The following is a 14718-nucleotide window of genomic DNA, read 5'->3' on the forward strand; positions in this document are numbered from 1 at the left end:
GATTCACATCCAGATCAGGAGAGGTCATTGTACCCCTGTACTCTTCACTTAGACCAATGATTGAGTACAACGCCCCATTCGGAATGTACCTTACCTGACACCTGCAGCAGTTGGAAAGACCCCAAAAGTTCCTCACCAAAAGGATAAAGGGGCTCAAACATATGTCATACGATGCCCGACTGAAGAAACTCCAGCTCTATTCAGTCGCATACCGTCTGCTCAGAGGTGATCTGTGCCTGACATACAAGGCCATGTCCAACCCGGAATTAATGGACATGCTCCACCTCAAAAAATCCAAATCCACCAGAGCCACGAGAGCAAGAGACTTAAACCTCAACACTGATATAAATAGGACGTGCTGGAGGGACAGATTTATCACCCAGAGACTCCCTACACTATGGAACAGAATCCCAGTCCATGTGAGGCAGAGCCCCTCACTGACTCTGTTCAAGAGAAATCTTGACGAGTGGATGGGTGATCGTAGGTTTACCCCGGGAATCATCTCTGTATCACTACTGGACAGAGGCACAGCAAACTAATGGGTATAGTATTCTCATCCTAAGGGGTGGTGAAAGCCACACACACTCTGGCTAGGCTTATAAATGCCCTAGGGCAGATAGCCTAGTAAGAACCTATGAACCTATACTACAGAAGTACGCATTTACACGCCGCGCTATACACATTACTGTGAGTTATCCTTTCCACAGGTTTATTTGTAGGATGGTGACATCCTAGGACTATACAGAGTGGGTTACATTAGATGAGCTGCATTGAAGGAATGTCTAAACACCTTGGCCATGTGTCCATCAAAGGGGAGTTTACTATCTACCTGTGTCCCCAGGGCCATAATGACTTTCTCCGTACATACTGGATTACCACCTATGTGGTAATTTGTGTACACTTTGTTGTACCCAAATGGGATGACTATGCATTCAGCTTCAGGGCATTGTTTTGACACCAGGTATCAGTCTCTGTAAGACACTTCTGGAGGATGTCTGTGTTAGCCGTACAGTCGATTATGGACCACAGTTACCATTCATCTGCAGAACTGTTCAGCCATACACCTCCCATGCTTGCCTGCACCTCTGAGCAGTATCCAAGGAACAGGTGTGGTCCCAGGGCCAAGACCTGTGGGATGTCATTTGTGACTGGCTGTGTTTGATCTGTGAGATACCTGGCCACCCATCCTGTGACATAGCTGTTAATGTTCCAGCTGGTACGCTTGTCCATGGTGAGAGTAGGGAATGGTGTGGAAAGTCCTTTGTGTGGTCCAGGTGGCCTGTGTGGACTACTTTAACCACCATCTATGTCCTTGGTAAGCTTGTGTCTGGACAATGAATGTAGGCGAGGGTCTAGTTCCTCGTGGGCCTAGTGTAGGAAGCAGCCTGGGACACCATCCAGTCACATTGATGCTGTGTTCTTAGCTTTGGTGAGGGCCGTCTTTACCTGGATGTCCACGACGTCTGGGGCTCTGCATCCTTCTGTGATGGACACAGGACCTTTTGGGGGTGATGAGGGAGAGTGTACACTGAACTTGTCCCCTGGATGTGTGCAATGAAAGTTGGTTTGTTGTTTTTCTTTCCTGTTATCAGTAGCTGACAGCATATTTGGAAGTTGACACCTACATGTCTGGTACAGCTATCGAAGGCTTTGTGGTTGTTATTCTTACATTCCCTGGCTATTTGTCTTTTGAAACTTTAGTGAAGTTGGCTCTGTCATGTGTTAGTTTCCTCCTTCTGTTGTCTAGCTTATTTATGGGCAACAGCCACATGGTTGTTGTCCTATTTTTGGAGGACTGCATCTTGGTTTTATTTGTGATGTCTCATTCCATGCATCCCTGTAGATGATCATAGGATGCGCTTGTAAATTATTCTGCAGATTGTATACCATTACCCTATAGCAAGAGTGCTTTGGAATGCTCCACTTTGGTCTTGGGAAGTGTGCAGTTTGCTTTTGCAAATGTCTTCATAGTGGTTTCATTGACTGGGTGTGGATGTCCAGTGTGAATACTTCATGATCTGATATTACCAGCGAGGGGTTTATCTCTCTAGTGGAACACTGGTACCCCATGTTGGTGATGATCATGTCCAGTATGTCGTCACCTCTAGTGTGCGTGGTGACCAGCTGTTCCAGGGTGTTAGGGTTTTTAAACTCTTGGAAACATTGAGCAAAGTACATTGTACACGACTAATTCCACCACTCATTGTTTGGGTAGTTGTAATCCCCTCATACAATGGTGTTTGATAGGACCTTTATACTTTCCACTGTTCTCCGGAATACTGAGTGAGGTTCCTGAGACAAGGTACGTGAGCTGTAGCAGGCTACAATGTGATGGGCAGCTTTGGCCAATGTTAGTTGCACTTGCATGGTCTCCTAGGTCTCATGCTATGCCACTAACCTGAAGGTGTGGGTAACCTTAAGGTAAATGGGTACACCCCTTCCTTTTGTATTTCACTCGTGGTTTTGGGTCCACAGGTCAAAGGGATTGTGAGTGATTTACGTGGAGCATATCCAACAGCTCTGTGTTTGACATAGCTTTGTATGTTAGGCAGTGAACACCTCTGAGTAGGCGATATGCAAGGGAGTACGGATGCAGCATTTTGAGATGGTCTGTGTATGGCATGTAATTCAGGCCACTAATGCTCTTTGTGAGGTATGGCTGCTGGCCTTCCAGTTATTGTAGTTGTCTTGTGAGGTACATAGCAGCAGGCATTGTACTCTATTATAGTTCTAGTGAGTGATGAGTAGAGGGGAACATTGTCCTCTTCTATTCTGCATGTGACACATTTTGTGATGGGGTGTGCCACATAGGAGGGCTTCCTGACTACTGTGGGAATGCGATTATCACAGCTATACCCACTGTCCACCTATGACCCAGGGTCTCTTGTTACACTTTCGGTGTGAAGTATACTACCGCCACTGTTGTAGGTCTTGGCTACTGAGTTTTTAACTAACGGGATGACAATGCACCTTTTGGCATTGAGCTAGAGCCCATGGCTTTGACAGCAGCCATCTGTCTCAGTGAGGCCCTTTTGTAGGATGTCCACATCTTTTGTGCTTACAATTATGGCTCCTAGTTTGCAGTCCTCTGGAAACTTCAGCAGCCACAGACCGGCCATGTTAATGTTTACTTCAGGGAGGTAGATACTACGCAGCCTGGGAAGTTATCTGGTCCTATGGCTGCTGTGATACTGGCTTTGGAGAGTGTTTATTACTTGTGCGGCCGTGATAACAGCAACTTTGCAGTCTTCCGTTATAGAGATGTGCTCTTTCATGGATGAGAGAGGGGTAAAGTTAACAGTGATCCTATCCGCCAGGATGTTGGCAATATCAGTTGGCTCTGTACATTTACTGCCATTGAACTGTAACTCAGAACAGATCTGAGTGTAACCATGACACGGACCTGTCTGTTGGGCAGAGATCGCCTGAGTAGACAGTATGCAATGGAGTACAGATTGGGCTACATTCAGTCTTGTTGCATGGGGCGACTATTTGAGGCCAGTAATCCTCTTAAGGTACTTTCATTGGTCTTTCTAGCTGCTGAACGTGTATAGTCAGATTCATTGCCAGTGCGTTTTAGTACTCTTTGACAGGTCTGATGACTGATGAATAGTGGGAACCTCCTTTCACCTACATGCACAGACCTTGGCAGTTTGTGTGTACATATAGCATGGTTTTCAAACCACTTTGTGAATGCGTTTCTGGAAGTTGGGATGACTATCCACATTTGTCCATAGATCCCTTATTATCACATCCATATTTAGCCTAAGTGTGTGAGCATGCCCAGTATGACTTTTCAGTGTGATGCTGAATGGAATCCACTACATTTGTTGGGAGTGTGTGAGCACACCCGGCATAGACATTTATACTACATGTGTATGGAAACCTAGTTGTATTTTTACAGCAGGGCTTACCTGCTGTACTACAGATGTTAGCGTCCAATATCACGTATATTACACTGCGACTTCATAGCCTACACAACCCACATCACACCGCCTAGCCTGATGTTCTCAGTCTGCATAGGCATGTGGGGGAGGTTACCAATTTGCCTCTTTAGGGGCATGATACTGCATTCTTTTGTGTTTGCATTAGTGTACAATTGTCCTGCTGTGTCTTTGCCACCAAAATGCTATCATAGCTCAGTGGTTCAGTACTGTGACTATAGTGCACAGTATCCTGGGTTCAAGCCCTGTCATTGCTTTTTATTTTCATGCTGGGCAGACCAGACTGCTTAAGGAACAGTAATGCAGATATGAGCATGTTTAACTGACTTTGGTCAGCTTTGGCCAACCTTGGCCAACATTGCTCAACGTTCCCCTCTGCTGGTTCTGTGTGTGAAGTGTGGCCTGCACAGCTCAATTTGCTACAGGAGATCTCTGTCCACTCTACAGCACTCCACTATCTCCAGCTCATGTAGCCCCTGGTAGGTTACCCTGGGTCTGTACACTCTTCTCAGTCTCCTTACTGTGGGTTGCTCAGCAGCATTTGCAATGGCACCACCCTCAGCATCTTGCACATGTCGCCTTATAATAGCAATGGCAGCCCCTAACATTTTTCTGTCTCAGTTAGGCTTTTTAAGTTTTCACTTCTCTTTGCAGACTGCTGTGTTGCAGCGTTTCTGAGAAAAACATGGGGGAATGTTGTTTGCAGAGTTTTAAGTGCTGGGCTGGGCTAGTGTACTGCCTGTGTAATTGGCGGATTCCGATTGATTTCACCTAGCAGCTCTGTTAGTTCTCCTTGGTTAACCTCCTACTACTTCTCTCCTTGCTTAGCTTCCTACTACTTCCCTTCCTTCCTTTTCCCATTTCTGTTTCCACAGGGGGAAGAGCCACGCAAACACACGCACACAAGCTTACACAGGCTTATGCGGATGCACATTTGTGCATACAGGCTTCGACGGCCTTACACAGGCACACACAGACTTAGACGGGTTTACTGCCTCGCACACACGTGCACACAGTGTAAGCAGCTTTGCAAGAAACTTCAGTGATAGCCATGGCATACACCTTCGGTTTCTGGGTTTCAGTTTAGACAACTGTGGACACGCCTCTTCCAGTCCTGAGTAACTCACAGCTACCACATGCCACTCTGCTCCAATACGCTTAGAGTCTTTTTGATACATACTCCTTCATGATATCACCTATCTTCTACTCTGTTACTTCCCTAATCCTACTCTTACACTCTACGGACATGGTTCACATAGCAGGGAAATTTGGGATTCACTATCCTTATCCTCATTTGCATAGGATTGCCTACTAATGCTTGGTTACATCTCTCAAACTGAGCTTCCCCCCTTAGCAACCACTAGCCATGTTGTCTTCAGCCTGCCATTCACATGCATGGCAGATGAATATTGTGAATAAAATACCCATTTGTGGCTTTTATTTTTTTATGATTTTTAGAGCGCCGCACATATGCGCGGCGCTGCGCTTAAACATCGGGGATCGTGGAAAAAACATTTTTTTTAATTTGCAATGGATAGAAATGCCAATGGCCATATATTTGGCCATTGGCATGCTTCCTCACCTGGATGCATCCTTTATTTGGAGCTGTCATGGCTCCGTTTTCCTATTTGCAGAACGGTACTCAGTTGCCAACAGAGTACATTTTTGCAAATAACACTACTCTTACTCGGACAGGTTAGTGTTTCCTGGATCGCAAATGTACCTCATTTCCATAGCTTTCAGCAGCAAATGAGGTAATTTGCATAAACTAACCCTGTCCATGCAAGAGTCGTTTTAGGAGCTCTCTTGCACACCCCTGCCGGCTGTTCCTGGATCGCTCGGCAGACATGTTGGCTTGCTGGAGTCTTACTCTACTCTTAGACTCCATGCAAGCCTTCGTGAATCCGGCCCAACATAATTCCAAACCTGAATAAGTATGTGGATCAGTGTGCAAAGTATTGTAAAATACACCAGCATGCAGTAGAGAGATGCAAACCTAGGGTATGCAGTCCTCAGACATAACGCATATTTTCTATAAATTAAACTCAAAATTAGACGTTTGCTTTTCTTCTCTAACCTCATAATGCATAACCGTGTATTAAACCCAATAGCTCTCCAAAACAGGTTGGCAATACAAGTTCTTAACTCAATGACATTTGAACCAGTTTTTTTTTGGACTATTGCCCTCCACTAGCAAGCACATCAGTGATCATGTTCGCTTTTTTATTCACAATAGATCATGTTTTACTCCTCAGGAAACACAACCGAAGATACATAGACTCTTATGCGACATCAATTTAGACTTGACAGTAGCTATGAGATGTCCCTTTCTAAACTGCTTCTGCAGCATTAACACTCTCTCTCTGGGGATGTTTGAGATAACCACTTCTATCTCTTTCCAAAACAGTTAAATTCCTTGATTATTACAAGTGCACATGCTTCAGGGGCCCTGGACAGATTTGCAAAAAACAGTAAAGTCTCTCCTACCAAAGAAAACCACAAAATGCAAAAATTTGCAGATTCAAATATTTACTCTATTTTGTTCCTTTCAGATAATTTAAAAAATTTAGAAACACGTTTGCTACTGTACTCTTACTTACCAGTCCACTCTGCTGACTGTAAGTGATTGGACATTATAAAGAGCTAAACTGCATGCATAACTATTAATACCTTCTACCATTATTTTGCTGCGTTTTTATCTAAAAAGTAGACAGAGCTTGAAAGCGTTTTCTGCACAAAGCATGTACATTTGGTATAGCTTTAGCATGGTCAATGCGACACTTCACTGTCACATTCTAAACTGTACTTGACCACACACTAAACACAATGTTTATCTACACCATCATTTTAACATATACTGTACCACTGAATTGAGTAGTGGTTGAAAAAGGTCAGGTGCCAGTATATCCACCAGGTCAGCAAATAATTAAATAACTAAACACCAGGACACTAAATGGATTCAAAAAAGCAAGATGAATATATGAATAAAAGAATTGGCAAGGTACGGTAAAAAAAAGACATCCATCCTTACATACCTGTGCATATAGTCTGAAAATACACACACACACACACATTTTCAGTAATGCCTAGTACATGAAGAAAGCAGGGATTTATTGACAGTATTCTGGTGCATAGTACATACCTGTCGATTTCCAATAACCTCTACTAGAAGCATCTTTTTGTTGTGTGTTTTCGTTTGTCTGATTAAAAGGTAGTTCTGATAAAACTTAAATTTTGCATTGTATGGAGGGGTGCTGCCAAGACTAACCACTAATGTTTTATATACATAATTCTTAACTCAATGACATTCAAACTGTTTTCTGCAGAAAGTAAGCCATAAGAATTACTTATTTATCTACCTTTGTTAACCGGGTTAGTCCACTGGGCAAGTACCCCATTTTCAGTGAAGACCCGAGGAGAAGAGCTTCACACAAGGATACAAAAAGTAAACAATACAATAATTTGAATACAACAAAATAAATATATATATATATATATATATATATATATATATATATATACATACATACACACATACACACACACACATTCATGCTATGTATGCAGAAAGAGTACAACAGATCAAGTATATATGAAATATTCTAAAAAGACAACAGCTAAGATAACAGGAAGTAGAAACCCACAGGTTAACAATAGGTCTTTTTAAAGAAAAAAAGACAAAAATAGGGTTAGAAAAGGAGAGGAAGTATTAAATAGAGGGACAGAGGTACACGGGAGGGAAATAAAGTTTAGTAGAAGTCAAGAGCATAAAGAGTGATAAGGAGGGTAGGAGGTGTAGAAGAAAAGGTAAAGAAAAATGTGAATTAGGTAGAGAAGTAGGTCAGCAGTACAGCTGTGGAACTAGTGTTACAATTAATGAGAGTTATTAGAATCATGAGCAGAAAAACAGAATATGAAGCAGAAATTGAAATAAGCAAGAAGTTAGCTAGGGTGGTGACAGGTGCAGGTGGGAGAGTTAGCAAGGTAACTCTTCAATTTTCTTTTGAAATTAACAAAAGTTTGGATACAATGTATATTGGTAGGAAGGTTATTCCAAATTTGTGACAGAGCATTTGTAAAGTAGTCTACCTACTGTTTTGTTAGGTCTACAGGTGTCATGTAGCTGTTGATCAGTGCTACAAAGAGATCATGAAGGTCTGTAAAGAGATATGATGGTAGACAGGGAAGGACAAGCTGCAGGTTTGAAAAGCAAAGAATGAGTCATCTGAAGTTGAGAAAGTTGTAAAAGTTGAGGAAATTCAAGCCACTGAAGTTGTTTTAGGGCAAGGCAGTGATGAGATTTATAAGGAAAGTTACAGGTAAATATAGCTATCTGGTTGTAAGTTTGTACAAGTTTAGTTAAAAGATTCGTTTGAAGGTGGGTAAATATAGGGGAAGCAAAGAGCAGACAAGGGAGAAGGTAAGCTTGAGCTATTTAAGAGTCCTTGAGGTAATGGATAGGAATTTTTTTATTTCTATATAAAAGACCGAGTTTTTGACTGGACTTGATGGATATGAAGGTCAAATTTCAGTTGATCGCCAATTGTGATACCTAAAAGTTTGGTATGGGAGTCAGCATGTATGACAGAATTGTCTAGAGAAGAGAGAGTGAAAATAAGGTTGGAAATGATTTTTGAAAGGAAAAGGAGAAGTTTAGTTTTCTTAGGATTAAGAATTACCTGGTTATTGGTTAGCCAGTGTTTTACAGCGTCGAAAGAGGTCTGAGTGCAGGAGAGATGATCGGTAGGGTTGTCAGAGAGAGTAATGAAAGCAGAATTGTCAGCATACTGGACCAGAGATAAAGAACCAGACCCAAAACCCAGAGCGCAAGTGGAGTGAAAAAAAGCAAATCAGTAAGTGTTTTATTTTCTTACATGAAAAAGTGCAGTAGGTTAAAACAAAATAACACTTTGCACTGTGAAATTCTACCAGAGCTGAAAGAGTAACAGGAATAGAGGGGGGGTCGAGTTCGTAGTGTGCACTCCAGAAATCAGTACAACAGTACAGTAAACCAACAATATGTATATAGGCATACAATTCAAATACAAGTAGCAAAATCCACAGAAAAAAAAACAGAAGGTAATATGTGATGGTGGTCCAACACATGGAACGTACTTAGAGTACTGTACAGCTGAATTGCTTAGTATTTGTTGCTGGAGGTAAACCCCCAAGACCACAGAAGACTGTTCAGGGATGCAGGGAATGACATGGCTCCGTGGAGGGAAGCACTTGAAGTCCAAAGTAAACTTATTTATGGCTTCTGTAACCACATAACAATTGTGTAATCATGCTTACTAGTGCGACATCTCAGCGCAAATGGATATAAAATGTATCAGCTATACAACAGTCTCCAACGTTGCTTTAGGTTTGGGCCATGATGTAATAGATTCAAAGTGTATAATTGACTACTATAGCCAAAATGTACTATGTACACTTTCTACAGATGTTGTAAAATCATAGTCTTTGGCTCAGGGATCACAGAACCCACATACAGGGTAACAAATATTTTAAAAAATTACAAAAACAACTCCATGTTTACTTCTTTTTTTCCCAAATTTCAGTTTACACATACAATTCAAGCCTGCTTTCATTTTCATTCCAGTTAGTGTTTGTTACTAATGTCCAACTAAAAGCACTATGAAACTCGGCCAAAAGTGCAAAAAGTGAAATCCCTGCTACCCTAACACAAATTACACTACCAAGAACTATTCTAAACAAAAAAAAATCACTTTGTTGATAAAGTTTGTAGGCATTACTTAATACTAGTAACCAGAATTACATGCAGAAATGTAACAATAGCAACTCACTGCAGCTCTGCAATTTCAACAGAATTCATCCACTAAACAATTTCCCCTACAGTTGGTTCCCTTTTTTATTAAACAATATTAAAAAGTGACATGGGTACACTTACAGTAAAGGCTTGTTCTCTTTTTTGAACAAAACAAAGTATTAAATATTTATTTGTTGCTTTTTGTTAATCAAGTAAATAACCTAATCCAAAGGACCTGTTTCAGCCATGACTTGGGCCATTACTGCCACAAATAAAAAAAATCAAGAATACAGACAGTACTAAAAGAAATAAATAAAATTCTGGAACTGTACTAATCAAGATGCAATCTCATAAAACGTAATATGTGTGCAACATACTATAACTTTACACACTCAAACTATAAGGCATACTATAGAAAACCTTAGTATGTTCATAAGATTTGATAGAAATTAAAGGACATGACAATCATCATCAGCCTGTTCCACGAGGACCTGACAGGCATCATCAAATAGTCCCAACAACAACAACAAAATGACTTTACATATACAAGACAAACCAGAGCTCCAATCTGTACAACATGCAACACACTTAAACGTGTTCCAGTAAGTTAATTTCAATGCACATACTTCTGTTCTTTATTTTAAAATACTTAAGCAAAAAAAAAATATTGAACTTAACAGGCATTTTCACACATAAAAGAGCTGCAAAGTATTAATGTAAAAACATATTTATAAATGCATTCACTACACACATGCAAACAAAAATATGTGACAATTAAAAAGATAAATAATTTTTACATCTGAAAGCAAATCAGTAAAGCACAGCTAAAAAGTGCACAAGGATTAGAGGAGGATCAGCACCAAGTAATTACTGGCAATTTCCCCAAGAAACAAAACGATATCATATCTCATATCCATTTTCATCAAGCAAGCTCCCACAGACGCATCCACTGTTATGGACAACATTAGCCAGCAACCTCAGTTTTGTTATGGGGTTACTACCTCCTCAGCATATTATTATATCTAAAAAGTATAAAAACAGACTTCATAAGGAGAATAAGTTCCCCTAACAGTGGAGGCTAACAAATGTAATATCAGAACAAACAATATTTACTAAACATAGCTACATATCTAATTAAAATAATCTATTTATTTTACAGCTTACCAAAATTTCACATAATGAGAGAGAGCACCAATTACTTCTGTCTTTTCTTTAGGTGACCAAAAAGTCAACTGGGTCAGGCCCAGAAACAGTACAAGACATGAGGTACCAAACAAAGCTGCAGTTAGTGTAGCATAATTCATGAAGTAGTAATAATGATACTATGACTAGAATAACAGTTCTAACTGTAAAGATATAAGTGTAACGACATTAGCAGTACACTGTACATTAACAGCAGAGAAAATAAAACAATAAATACATAGGAGGAAAAACTGTAATAGAACTGAAAGTTGCCCCGCTTTCAAATTAATATCCATTCCCAAGGCACAGAGAAAGAAATGAGCAAAGTATAGCTATAAAACTACAAAAATCCATTCTATGAACTACGTCAAAACCTTAGTCAAAGTTGTGCATGACTCTATTAACAAGAGGCCTGACCCAAGTTTACAAAAGAGATTATGAAAAATAAGAAAGGATCTACTGCAGACAGAAAACTAATTAATTCTGACAAAGTGGTTCACACTAGAATTAAGTAGAGAGGCACAAATGTAGCAAGAACAGAATCCATTGTACTAAGCTTTACATGTATCCAACAAAAGATCAGCAAAATCAGTCAATACATTTGGAATAGCTACAATTTGCAAATGCAATGAAGAATAAGACACACTTTGACTTATTACCAAAGGGATTGCATATTTTTTTTAGTTAATCTGAACCTGGAAAAAAATACACAAACTGAGGCAATGGAAGCCTACAGCAATGCACCCATGAATGGTCTTTACATTGCTAACATGCCTGACACTGATGGATCTTAACTAGCAAGAGGGTACTCCCCCCACAAGGAGAATGACAGAAGCAGAGAGAGAGAGAGAGTGTAATGGATAGCAACTTAGGGGCAAACATCAGGTGATAACTGATTTTACATGACATACACTGACACGACTAGAATAAAACAGTGAGAAGTGGGGGTATAGAGGGAAAAGTATAACCATTACTGGAAGTGACTGTCATTATGTTAGAACACCTAATTGCATATGCCCAAAATATGCATAGCAAGTCAACTGGTAAAGGAGATGGCATGCAAAGCACTTCACTACTCATACACTACTACTAATAACAAACTTTACTCCGTGTTCTACTCTGGCTATTGCAACAGACAACACCACGGAAAGAGTACTTAACAGGAGACTACTGGCCCCGCAAAGTTCTGCTTTGAAGGGGACAAAATGCAAAAGGTCAGTACCTGAAACAATATGAGATAAGGAAAGCCTTTGTTAAAAAACAAAAATAATCAATATATTAATTGCTACTTTGTAATAGTTCAAATGCTTAAACCATAATACCACCTACAGATAAGCTCAATGTTCTATGTGCCATGACAAGATAATCAATTAAACTGGTTGCCACAACTGGGATCACATCTGCCAAAAAAACTTGGACAACTATTAACAACAACCACAACGTCAAAACTCTGTTTATGAAGAGTGGTTTTAAAATACAAAGGTATTTCGGGCGGGGATGGTGTCATACTCTGATAATAAAAATTATCTCCAAGTCCGAAGGGCCTGACAAGTAAGAACAGCAAAGACAAACAGATCATTCTACTGCTGTCACTAGCTAAACAACTAGGGCATACAAGATGACCAAGACAACCTGCACTGACAGACGACTTTTAGGTGGGTTAAAGTAAGCAACATAGTTCGGCGTTGTCTTGGTCCGATGTCCAACTATTTGCTTGGAAAAACCTGCACACTCCAAAATACACACCTTCTGATGTGAGTCGACAGAACGGACGGACCAGTTCTTCAAAATTCAGTTCATTTTTCCGAGTCACTTTCTCTGCTTCCTCGCTGCACAGCACGGCCACAAGGGGAACGAAAGCATCTTGAATAAACTCCTGCACGGACTGCAGGCATTGCGCCATCCCACCGGCCCGGAAGCGGCTTGTCACCGAACCAAGGCCTTTCTAGCGATAGGGATTCAGAGGATAACTTGGTACTTTATTACGGAACGAACAAACCTGCTAGATTGCTGTTTGGAAATTAAGACTAGCTGACCGTGCACGCAACAGTCGCGAGCGTCGGTTGGTCACATTCTCATGAATGCGCACGTTGCTGCGTAAGGGTTTTGCTGAGTGTTTTTTTTTCCGGGGACGTAGAGACGCACGTGAGAAGTTGTTGATGCTGTTTTAGGATGTTAAAGGAGTTTTTTTTTAATTTACCTTTTTATTGTGCTGATTGAAAGTAGTACTTTATTGCCTCTCCACTGTTTCAACATATTGGATGATAACGGTAATGTTAAAAAGTACAGAGTAAAATACTTTAAAGACGACATGTAAGGCTAAATCCCTTTGTTCATTTTTGTGAGCAAGATTATGTTTTCAGTTGGTAAAGTCAGGTGATAAAATTTGAGGCTTGGATTACTCAGATTTCAGTGCGGCATGTGACTAATATATTGTGAATGAGGTGTAGTAGTTTGTATATTTGTTCTACCTTGTGAATATTGTGTTTTAACAAGTTTTGTCAAAAAAAAAGTAAATTAATAACGCTTCGTTTCTACACAGACCGTGAGACTGGATTAAATGCCTATTGAGTTGTAATGCAGTTTTTTCTGGCATTCTGTGTGGATAGTGTTTACTGACAGTAATATCGTAATCGGCTCAGTACTACATTTCTATTTAATAAGCTAACGGCATCAGTCAGGTGACCTACTTTTAAGGAATGTTAAAACGTTTTAATATTAAGGATGAGGAACATTCCTTAGACTGAGGTATGCATAACAATTTTGCTGTAAAGGTAAACTAGTGGATATTTGGACAATCACGGAGTAAGTATACTAAGATTATTTTGGGTATCCGGTGGTGTAGAAAAAAATAGTTAATTGGTTAGGGTTGTAGCAGAAGTAGTAAGATAAGGTTTATGGACGTGGTGAGAGAGGACATACAGGTGGTTGGTGTGAGTGAGCAAGATGCAGTGGACAGGACAAAATGGGAACAGATTATCAGTTGTGTCGACCCGTAACGAGAGCAGCTGAAAGAAGAAGGTTAGAGTTGTAGCGTAACAAGACCCGTTAAATCTCATTTGCTTCATCTGTATCATCGTTACTTCCAATGGGTCACTTTATTAACTTTTTATCAAGCTGCTTCCTAGCACAGCTTTCCATCACATTTTTTAGGTGATGCATACTTGTATTATGCCAACACAGATGGTTTGCTGACAGCACAGTGATGCAGCGGGTAACATTGTTGCCTCACAGCAAGAGGTTCTCCGGTTCAATTATCGGCTGGAGTGCCTTTTGTGCGGGGTCTGCATGTTCTCCCTGTGTTCATGTGAGTTTTCTCGGGGTGCTCCGCTTTCCTACCACGTTACAAAGGCATGTGTCTGGAGCTTTTCTCCCCGGTCATCTGCTGAAAATTGGCTCGTTCCAAGTCGGACTTTCCCTGTAAACAAATCGTAAGTTAATAAGTAAAGATTCCTGGGATGCAAACACTAGTTAACCCACTTGCTGTCAGTACATTGCAATTTAAATGTATTGTACAAACATTCCCACTCTAAACTTAATCCTAATATTCCCTACCTTACTAGAAAAAAAAAATCTAACCCAAACCCCAAAACTTACCTCAACATACATTACAATTTTTTTCATTTGACATATACTTATTAATATCGTTAGTACTCCTAAAAGGATCATTCATTGCAACAGTTTTTGTTTGACTAGATACATTAAAATATGTCTGGCTACCCAAATCATGGGTATGCGCTGTGTTGAAAAACTTCTTTACAACCTTTTTTAGCTTACATTAAAATATCTTTCTGTAACATCTTAGTAATTCCCTATATAGAA

The 14718-nt window shown here is 40.3% G+C and overlaps 1 protein-coding gene across 1 annotated transcript in view; it reads right to left on the reverse strand.

The window, feature by feature from the left end:
• TRAPPC8 (trafficking protein particle complex subunit 8) overlaps positions 1-12960 on the reverse strand; it is a 3178250-nt gene extending 3165290 nt beyond the window's left edge. Inside the window, exon 1 of the mRNA XM_044065843.1 lies at positions 12643-12960. Coding sequence (XP_043921778.1) covers positions 12643-12799 — 157 coding nt within the window. The 5' untranslated portion in view covers positions 12800-12960. The remainder of the gene's footprint in view (positions 1-12642) is intronic.
• Positions 12961-14718: the final 1758 nt, after the last annotated feature.

Source organism: Protopterus annectens, chromosome 3.part0 (genome assembly GCF_019279795.1).
Source record: "Protopterus annectens isolate FY-2018-M chromosome 3.part0, PAN1.0, whole genome shotgun sequence".
Lineage (NCBI taxonomy): Eukaryota > Metazoa > Chordata > Ceratodontiformes > Protopteridae > Protopterus > Protopterus annectens.